The 10,563-nt window shown below is 48.4% G+C and overlaps 1 protein-coding gene across 1 annotated transcript in view; it reads left to right on the forward strand.

The window, feature by feature from the left end:
* Positions 1-2,101: 2,101 nt before the first annotated feature.
* The window catches only part of CUZD1 (CUB and zona pellucida-like domains 1), a 16,784-nt gene continuing 8,322 nt past the window's right edge, over positions 2,102-10,563 (forward strand). The window contains exons 1-5 of the mRNA XM_006879883.1: positions 2,102-2,183; positions 3,592-3,742; positions 6,500-6,714; positions 8,309-8,459; positions 9,641-9,858. Coding sequence (XP_006879945.1) covers positions 2,102-2,183; positions 3,592-3,742; positions 6,500-6,714; positions 8,309-8,459; positions 9,641-9,858 — 817 coding nt within the window. The remainder of the gene's footprint in view (positions 2,184-3,591; positions 3,743-6,499; positions 6,715-8,308; positions 8,460-9,640; positions 9,859-10,563) is intronic.

The raw sequence follows: 10,563 nt of genomic DNA on the forward strand, positions 1-10,563 counted from the left end.
GCCGCTGTGCGGGAGAAAGATGGACAGTCTCCTCTCCTGTGATTTACTGCCTCTGAGAACCTGCTGGTGGGCCAGCTCTGAGTTGGATTCAACTTGGCAGCACACGGTAACAGAGATTGTTAGGTAAAAAGAGGGCCCTTGAAAGAGAGGATCGGCCTCAACAAGATGAACTGATACCATGACTGCAACAATGGCCTTGAACATGACAGAGACTGTGAGGACAGGGAAGGAAAGAGTCACCTCTCAGCAACAAGAGAAAAGGCTACGTATTCACCCAGTTGAGATTTTTTGGAGAAGAGTGAATGTGCTCAGTGGTCGCACGTACCATGTGCAGCAAATATTCCCCTTAATGTGGTGGAGGCGGGGCCTTTGGTGCGAGCTGCATCACAACGTTCATTCTAGGTCCAATTAGCCACTTTTTGCCCATGTTTGACTGCCCAAGGGTTGTGCCAAGTGGTTGTAACCAGACCCTTTTGATAACTGTTAGAGCTTGAAAAGACAATTTGAGAGATGGGCCAAGGCTTTGGTGGTGAAGCTGGAGGTGGGCAGGGTAGGCGTGGGGGCAGCTTCCTGGTTGCAGTTCCTCAGCTTCATGTGTTTTCGGAGTTCCTCATCCCGCTGAGGTCCTGAGCAGACGGCACACTTTGCACCCTGCTGTGACAGGCACCCCTCGCTCCTCCACTCCTGTCAGCATGAGAAGCTCCATGCTGGCAGGGACCCGCGGGAGCTGGGCCAGTCCCTGAGGGAGTTGCCAGGCTCCTTGTGGGCACAGCTTCCTCTTGTCCTGGGTGCTGGCCTGCATGCTACAGCCCCAGCCGTGAGGCCGAACATCTAACCAAGCGGCCCACAGAGAGGAGCTCGCTGAGTCGGTTCAGAGAGTGCTCTCCTGAAGAAACCCCCAAGTCCTGCAGCCAGTTAGAAATCACGTGCAAACGTTGAAGGCTACCAGGAAGGAAAGGTCCCATCTTCACCAGAGCTGCTGGGTAGACTGAAAACAAGGCCTGTCATTGTCCTCAACAAGCTCCCACTGATAATAGAGAGAATTCAAACCGCTTAACTGGGCTAAGGCTCGAGCCAGGGTGAGTACTCCATTTATGATCGAAGCCAACAGTAGAACAAAGGCCCACCTCCCAGTGGATCCCAGAGGGAGTTTGCAGTGTTTCCTGTGTGTACTCACAGCTGCTGACTAACTCCTCACTCAGAGGGACCCTACTGGCCGGATTAGAATGGGCTCCTAGGGTTTTTTTAAGCTGTAACTCATTACCAAAGCAGCATGCCTCTTCTTTCTCCTGTGGGGCAGCTGGTAGGTTTGAACCACCCACGCTTTGGTTAACAGCGCCCTGTTTAACCCCTTTTGCTACCAGGGCTGCTCCTACAATGTGTCAAAAACTCTCATTGCCATCGAGTCAGAGGCAACTCAGAGCTGACCCTCCGGAGGGTTTCTGAAGCTGGAAATCACACAGAATTGCACACCCTTCTCCTGTGGACACTCAGATGGACCCAGACCCCTGGAGACGCGGGACTTTGGGGTCCGCGGCACTACGCCTATGCTGGGCTCTTGGCCACCAGTGCTCCCTCCTGTGTATTGCTGTTGTTAGGTGTCAACTGTGTTAGGAGTCCACTGTGTCTCCTGGTGACATGTGAACCACAGATCTGAAGCTCGCTCCCTCCCGTGTCACCCTCCTCACCCCTGACATGCTCATGCCCTTGTCACAGTCACTATGTCAGTCCATTTTCTGAAGGTCTTTCTCTCCTTCTCTGTCCCTCCCCCTTTCCCGGCAAGATGTCCTTTTCCAAGGGCTGGTCCCTCCTCTGACAGTACACCCAAAGTGTGTGCGACAGAGCTTCACCGCCTTGTGTCCAAGGCGTTGAGAATTCCCTGAAGTGCTTTAGGCATGGTGTTTGGGTCAGAATTCAAACACGAGCCCAGAGAGGCCTGCCAGTCACACAGCTGCTAACTTCTCACAGAAACCTGTCCTTAATATACCTGGACATGACGTTTCTCCAGAGGTCATGCAGGGAACTTCTGATAGCAGAGTGTGCTGAGACGCAGATGTATAAAAGCCCGCTAGCCCTCGAGTCTTCCCGGCTCCTTACGAAGATGGGGATCATAAGAAGCCTCATTGTTTTGGCCCTTTTAATTTCGTCATGTTTGTCAGCATCCAATTTGACAGAGTCTGAAGGTAAGAAAATGAAATGAGATTTTTTTTTTATTCAAAATGGTACACTTCCTTTCTAGAAGTCCTTGCCAGAAATTGAAAAGGTTTCCATGTCTGTTGATGGCTCTTGATTTTCTTTCATATATCTTAACAGCTCTGAGATGCAGAAAAATTATTCTTAAATTGACCTCGGGATTCCTAATGGTGCTGTGAATTAAATGTTGGACTGCTAAGCAAAAGTTGCTGGTTAAAAAAAAAAAAAGTTGCTGGTTCAAATTCACTAGGAGCTTCACAAGAGGAAGACGGGTGGCTGGTGTCCGTACAGGCTTGGGGACACGTCGGACAGTTTACTGGCCTCAGGTGGACAAGAGTCAGAGTCAACCCAGCAATACCTCATCCTTCTCCTGTAGGGAAGCTGGTAGTTTGAACCACCAACCCTTTGGTTAGCAGTGCAATGCTTAACCCCTATTGCTACCAGGGATTGTGTCAAAAACTCTCATTGTCGTCAGTTTAGAGGTGACTCATAGCTGACCTTCCAGTGGGTTCTAAAGCTGAACATCACACAGGCTTGCCCACCTTTGTCACATGGAGATGCTTGTTGCAGACCAAGGGTAAAGTATTTTTATAATTATTAATAACGAGACAGACAGCCAGGAACGAGATCGAACGGAGAGCATGAAAAGCAGGGGGCCAGCAGTTCTCGACTGAAAGGCTGACCTGAGCTACCCTGTATCTTTATTGAAAATTATCAGGAAGTAAATCACAAAGAGAATTCAATGCAAATGAAGCCAAGCTCTTTCTATTGAAAACCTTCCCCTGGACTCAGGAGGGAGGGGTAAGCAAATGCAAGAATCTGGTAAACCCTTAAGGATTGCCTTAGTGCCTCAGGGTGAATTCCTTCCTGAAAGAGCATTCCGCTTACTACAAATATTTAGTATTGGCTTCCCTTAGATGCTGGTGGATTCAAACACACACACACACACACACACACACACACACACACACGCCCCGAGGCAGGGCTTTGGGGTCTGAGGCGCTGGGCCTGTGCTGTGCTCTCTGGCCACCAGCGCTCCCTTTGGTGTGTCCTTGTTAGGGAGCATTGGGTGATCCCAGTGGGAGAGGGCGGATCAGACTGCTTCCTGGGCTCTTACAAAGCAGCAGCCTGATTCTGATTCCAGCCTCAGTCCAGCCTCAGTGTCCGAGGGCGCTCATCCTCCTCGGCTCACATTTCCAGCATCATGTCCTCAGTTCACATTTCCAGCATCATGTAGGACTCTCAGGAGAAGCCAGTGGGCTCTGGCTCGAGCGAGCTAAATCTTGTTTCATGATGAGCTGTGAGCTCCAGCTGGACCCTGGGGCTGCCGTTGGACGCCCTGCCACTGGGGTGGAGGGACACTGACTTTGCTTGGTGTCCCCTGTTGGTCTCGACCAGGCAAATCGAGCTGCAAGGCCAGCCTGGGCGGCGCCAGCCTGAGTGAGGTCCACCAAGCCCTGATCCTGCAGTTCAGCTCCAATGAGAACTGCACCTGGACGGTAGAAAGGCCAGAGAACAAGAGCGTCCGCATCATCTTTTCCTACTACCAGTAAGTAGCAACCCTGGGCTCTTCACGAGGGTGGCTGATAGGTGAGCTCTGGCCCCAGGGGGAGTCTCAGGCTGGTCCAGCAGGGGTGGGGGACAGCTGGACCACAGTGATGCCAGTCGTGGCTGATGGCACTGGTTCACGGAGGTCCTGCCAGGCTGGGCCTGGCAGTACAGGGACAGAGAGGCTGAGAACTTACCTGAGGCCGTACAGCTGAAAAGTGAAGTACCCGAGTTCTGGTGGCATCTGTAGTGTATTACGCTGATAAGCATCGCTACTCATCTCTGCAGCTCAGAGCCAGCAGGAGAAAGATGGGGCGTCTCCCCCTGTCAGACTCACTGCCTCAGACACCCCGAGGAGGGTCCCTGGGAGCTGGAGTCAGCTCAGTGTCAGTGAGTTTTCCAATGGTCAAGCTACAAGATTCTCTGATGGTGCAGTGCAATGTGCAAACATTTCAAGACCAACTGAAGGTCACTGGTTCAAGTTCAACAGCTGCTCTTTGGGAGAAAGACTGGCAGCCTCTTGCAGAGATTACAGCTTCAGAAACCCAACCGAGGGTCATTGTGAGTGGGGCTCAATGGCAGGGAGGTTTAGGTTTTATTTCCTCTCTCCCTGCCTCTCCTTTGTTCTAACTTTTAGGCCTAAAACACTAAACTAAGTCACCAAACAAAAAACTCCAAAAACGAACCCAAACTCCACTGCCATCAACTCTGTCCTGGCTCTTAGTGACCCTACAGGACAAAGCAAAGTACCCTTAGAGTTTCCGCGGCTGTGAACCCACCTCATCTGCCTTATCGTCCTCCCACGGATAAAATCCGGGTGGATTTGAACCACTGACCTTCATCACTGGAGCTACCTATGCTCATGCACTAGAATGAGTTGAGGGAGCTCTGGTGGCCTAGTGGGCAAGGAGCTGTGCTGCCAAGCCAAAGGCTGGTGCTTTGAAGCCACCAGCTGCTCCATGGGAGAAAGATGAGTGGTCACTTCCTGTGCAGCTTACACCCTCTGAAAAGCTGCCCGAGCTACGCATTGGTTCTGACTTGAAGAAACATAACCAGCAGCAGCAGCAGCAGCAGGAGAAGCTTCCAGAAACCCAGATTCCCAAACCGTAGCTGTGCATACACTTTGATCACAATCTCAGGAGGTAAAAGTGACCATTTTAAACTTCGCCTTTTGAAAGAATTAGATTCTTTCTCAGCATGCCTCAGTGGTCCCAGCGTGCCCTGCCCTAGTCTATCCCCTCAGCAGCACTCTGGGGCAGAGGCAGGCTCAGCCCTGACATTGGACCCCAAAGGGCAGAGAAGTCACTTCACACTGCAGGTGCTCAAAGCCCTGTGCTGACAGGCCATCTCTGTGGAGACAATGACAGCGAACCTGTCGGGGAGAGTGGAGCTGCAGGACGGTCTCTCCAAAGCTGCCGTCTTATTAAAGCTAACTGCCTCATCTTCTGCCTCTGTGAGTGGTGGCCTCGTGGGAAGGGATTGCACTGCCAACCCAGAGGTCCATGGTTCGAACCCACCAGATGCTCCACAGAAGACAAGCCAACTTCCCCCATACTATTTACTTCCTCTGAAAATCTGCGGGAGGGTCAGCTCCAACTCAACTGTACGAACGAACAACAATAACAACCTTTCAGTGAATGGCCCAGCGTTAAATCCACCACACCACCAGAGGGCTCGAAAACAGGTCAGGAAAGATTAAGTCCAAAGAGTCACAGCAGGGACGTGACCAAGATGGAAGAAAGACCCAGGCTTTCTAGATTCTTGGGTGTTTTCCTCCAAACCTCTTGGAAAATCTGTTCATTGAGGGCACTTGGAGAGATCGTGTAGGGTCAGAAAACAAAACTTCCAGACTATCTGTAATGCATGACACAGAAATGAGGGAGTGGTGATGTGGCCACTGGGGAGAAGCTTTACCTTAGAATAAAATCCAGTCCAGGGTGAGGGCTGCATAGTGGAGTGGACCTGGGGGTGGGGGAATTGTGAAGCAATGAAGGAATTTTTCTTCTACTTTTCAAAGAGAAGAGTGAAGGGGAGAGGGCAGGGAGAAAAGTGCAATAATGAATGAATGGAAATCTAAAGTCTCTGTAAATTTTCATTAAAATTAATAATAATAAGAAGCAGAAAAAAAGACATCAAAGGTACACACACACACACACACACACACACACAGACAGAGACAGAGAATAAAATCCAAAACTTGAAGCAAAGTACTTACTGGTCTGGAGCTGGAACTAATTCAGCTGATTCACCAGTGGATTTTCAGAGGCTGTAAATCACGAGGGAGGAGACTGCCCGTCTTTCATGCAGAGGAAACCCTGGTGGACCTGAATTGCCAGAGAGATGCCTTCCCTGGCTTAGCCACGCGACTCCTACCCGCTGGGCCCCCAGAATGACAGGAGGAGAAGACTGTTAAGTACCAAGGAAGGTCAATGTCAGTTACAAAGTTCTCTCTGAAACGTGAGGTGGCAGGGAGAAGGGAGATGAGAAGAGAGAAAAAAGCAGAGAAGGTCCAGGATTTTAGCCCCATCTCTACCGTTTACTTGTTAGGAGAAGTTGGCCAAGCCATTCCCCTCCCCTGCACTGGTTGATGGTATGTGATTTGATGTTGATGGTGGCGGGAATAATGGTGGTAGCATTTGATGTGTTGAGGTTTAAATGTAATCAGATCTGTCACTGCTTTGTAAGTGACAGTTCCCTTTGAGAGAGTTCCTCCGACAGCATGACTGCTTGAACCACCGGTATGCTCTCTCTCTCACAGGCTGGATGTGGATGGAAGCTGTGAAAATGAAAACATTAAAGTTTTTGATGGAGCCTCTACCACTGGGCCTTTGCTCGGGAAAGTCTGCAGTAAAAATGATAACGTTCCGGTGTTTGAATCCTCGTCCAATAAACTAACGTTCCAAGTAGTCACTGATGCTGCAAGAATTCAAAGATCTATCTTTCTGTTCTACTACTTCTTCTCTCCTGGAACCTGTAAGTTCTCATTTTAGTCTAAGCCTTCAGGACCATCTCCTGCAGGCACAGAACCTCATCCTGGGTGGTTGAGAGCTCCTGACAAGGCTCTTGCGTCTCCGTGAGCACTGCCTCTTGACCTTCACTGGGCATAGCAGTCCCCAGGGGCTGGTACACTGGGTATTCCTGGGCCCAAGTGGAGACCTTCTGAGTCAAGGTTACAGAGGTGGAGCTTAGGAATTTGTGTCACTAGCTCGATCCCAGCTGAGGCAGATGGAGCTTGTTGGATGATCCCATATTGAGGTTCTGTTTTAGGCCCCAGAGAGGAGACTCCAGTTTCCACTATGGATCTTCCCATATTCAGTTTATTGTATGATTCCATACATCGGTTTTAAAATCCAAAGTGGAGATTCTGTTTTCAGCCTGTTGTGCAAATATCCCTGAGATCTTTAGAAGTGCTGCTTCAGGGGCCCCTTCTCCATCTGTTCTGACCCACTTGCTCTGGGCTGTGGCTTTAGAACCTTCATTTCTATTATGATGATGATGATGATGTGTGTGTGTGTGTGTACCATCAAATTAGATCTGACTGGTACAGGAGGAGATTGCCCCTCCTTCTCCAGCAGAGCATCTGGTGGATTCAAACAGCTCACCTCTGGTATTGCAATGCAATTTATTGCCACTAGGCCACCAGAGCTCGCTAGAACCTTCATTTCTAACAAGCCCACCGTGTTGCTGACAGGAATGTCCGGGGAGCACGTGTAGGGTATGAATGGCAGACCTGGCCTCTGAAACCGAAGACTTCCCGCAGGTAGAGGCTGCAATCGCCTGGTCACTGCCCTGAGGCCCAGTGTCACCCACGTGGATGCACACAGTCCCCTCTGGTCTTTCCAGGACCCAGCAGTGTCATGTCAATCCCCTCGTGGATGGTACTCCTCTGAGCCCGTGCTGTGGAGAGTAGAGCGGAGTGGAACAGTCGAGGGGTTTCCACGTCTTCCTCGGGCCACCTTTGCATGTCTCACGTGTAGCCACACAACCTGACGCCCGTCCCGTGCTTTAGTCAATCTCCCTCCAAAGAGGCTTGAGCGTTGCTGCTCCGTGTGGCCTTTGCCCGGGAGTTTGTGACTTCCAGCTGTGGAAGGGAAGAACCAGGGCAGGCCTGCTCAGGGTGTGCCTGGCTGGGCTTTGAACAATGTGCATGACTTCAAGAGGGAGAAGAGGCGTGAATGGGGAGGAATAATTCCTGTTGGAAGAGACAGACGGATAAGAAAAGACAGATGGGAACAGAAGGTCAAGGCCCTGGGGAACCCTGGCAATTTCCAAAAGGACTGAGAAGGAAGGCTGCCGCAGAATGAGGAAGCCCCTCAGATGGCAGGTTCCCAACAAACAGAGGTTATTGGACCGCATTTGACCTGACTTGTAGCGTCTGGTAGCCACAGGCAGGCTTGCTCACTGCCAGGACAGAACGTGACCACTGGAAACCTCACGCCGTCTCTCTGTGAGGAGAGGGAGGTGGGGTGCCCCTTAAAGAGGACACGTGTTAAGCTCTATTCACAAGACAGAACTCAAAGAAGTCTTTGTCTTGGTTTACGTTCTTGCTCTCTCACTCTCCATTCAGTTATACCAAACTGCGGGGGTTACCTGGACAGCTTGGAGGGCTCCTTCACTAGCCCCAACTATCCCCAGTCGCATCCTGAACTGGCCTACTGCGTGTGGCACATACAAGTGGAGAAAGGTTACAAGATAAAATTGAACTTCAAAGAGATTTTGTAAGTACACACCAGCTCTGTTGTTGAAGGGCGTGTGTTTGGCCCAGCTGCTGTGCCTTCTACTTAGTGGAGCGTTTTGAAAGGCGCCGGTCTGTAGAGGAAACAATCAGTGATACTGTCCCACTGGATGTGTTGTTATGTGCCCTCGGGTTGTGACTGACCCTTCAGCAGGTTTTCAGAGGCAGTAAATCTTATGGGAGGAAATTGGTCATCTTTGTCCCATATCACATTAGACTAAGTTGCCTCTTTCTCTGCAGATTCTGAGGACATTTCTGAGATAGGGAGAGCCCTAGGCTTATTATTATATACCTGAGCTACCATTATATATAAAAAAAATCCTTAATCACTTAATTTGGGATCAGTGGCCTCACTAAGTGGGCACAGAAGATGTGGAAAGCAGCAGTTGGCACCAAAGCGACTATGAAATTGCCGTGCAGTGTTTCAGCAGACATTTGTTTTTTTAATCACAATATTTCTGCAATTAAACAAGGAAATAGTTTTTTAAGCTCAGCTTACATACCTATACCGACATGCCCACAAAACTAAAACTCTGTCCTACTTTACTCTGAACCTTCCAGTGCCTCTGGCTAGAGCCATTGCTTTTAAAACAGTGCTTTGAATCACATGATTTTGTCTAACAACACATGCTGTTGTCATTGCTGCTGGTGTCTTTACACTCACTGGTCAAATTTCCTGGTGTTTCAGGGATAGTATTGTGGTAACATTTGTGAACCTGCATCAGGAACTTTAAGAATAAAGTAGTATTAAAGAAAAAGGAAAGAGAGAGAGAAAAAAAAAATCAAAAGGCTTCAGTTTGGTGCTTTATAATGGTATAGCCAATAATGTAGTTCAGTGATGAGAGATTTAACAAAATGATTTTGCTGTTAATATTTTTATACTCTAAGAATGATGACATTTAAACAATTTATGGCTCCATTGCGTATTATTCTATGATTAAAAGTGATACTAAACATTTCTAAGGTTCTGTACTGTCTAGTGTCGTGGGAGGTTCATAGAGTGGTGTGAACCCTAGAAACCCCACTGTTTGGTGAGAGCCCCAAATCCTAACCACTAGGCCCATAGAAACATCATGGTTTCGCCATGTGGGAGTATTGGGATTATAGAAAACAGAGTCTGGATTGATTTGAAAAGCTTTTTGACCAAAGACCATAATTCTCCAGCCTAGAAATAGATGAACACTGCAGATTTGATTTTGTTGCCGTCTACGATGGCCCCTCGACGGACTCTGGCCTGATTGGACAAGTCTGTGGCCGCACGAAGCCCAGCTTTGAATCATCTTCCGACTCCTTGACTGTCGTGTTATCCACAGATTATGCCAACTCCTACCGGGGCTTTTCTGCCTCGTACTCGTCTGTGTATACAGAAAACATCAACACCAGTAAGTTAGGCTCCACAGCTGAGCTCTCTGAAGATTGTGTACATAGCATCAGCTCCTTCGTTCTGAACCTACCCCTGTGTGTGAGCCTGTCAGGGCTTCTTTGAAACAGATTTCGACCCTGAAGCTTGAGAGTCATCTTTGTGCATGACTAATATAGAACCTGAGAAAAAATGATGTAGAAAATAGGAGCAGCTTTCCTAAATGCCTTCTGCAAAGACACGTTTGAAAGGATCAAGATTTACAGTTTCTAACTGCAAATGAGTCTCAGTGAATACTGTAAACATACTTCTTTGCTCTTTTAGGGTTTTTTGAGTCTTAAAAGATATAGGAATGGAAATCTAAAACCTCTGTAAATGTTTATTAAAATTAATAATAATAATAATAAGAAAAAGATATAGGTACAAATTTATAAAAATTCAAAACCTAATTTGTCCTAAACTGTAATGTTAATGTTATGTGCTGTCCAGATTGGAACTGACTCATAACTTTAGAGGCTGTAAATCGCGTGGGGAAAAATTGCCTGTCTTTCTCCCGCAGAGCAGCTAGTGGATTTGAACCTTTGAGTTGGCAGCACAGATCCGTGGTTCAAATCCATGTTCCAGACTTCATAAACATAACATCTTGCCCCACCCCCCCTTTTTTATTATTATTAAATTTTATTAGTTTTAATGAACATTTACAGAGATTTTGGGTTTTCATTCATTC

This window comes from Elephantulus edwardii, unplaced genomic scaffold, assembly GCF_000299155.1.
Source record: "Elephantulus edwardii isolate Elephantulus edwardi_28Jun2011 unplaced genomic scaffold, EleEdw1.0 scaffold00006, whole genome shotgun sequence".
Lineage (NCBI taxonomy): Eukaryota > Metazoa > Chordata > Mammalia > Macroscelidea > Macroscelididae > Elephantulus > Elephantulus edwardii.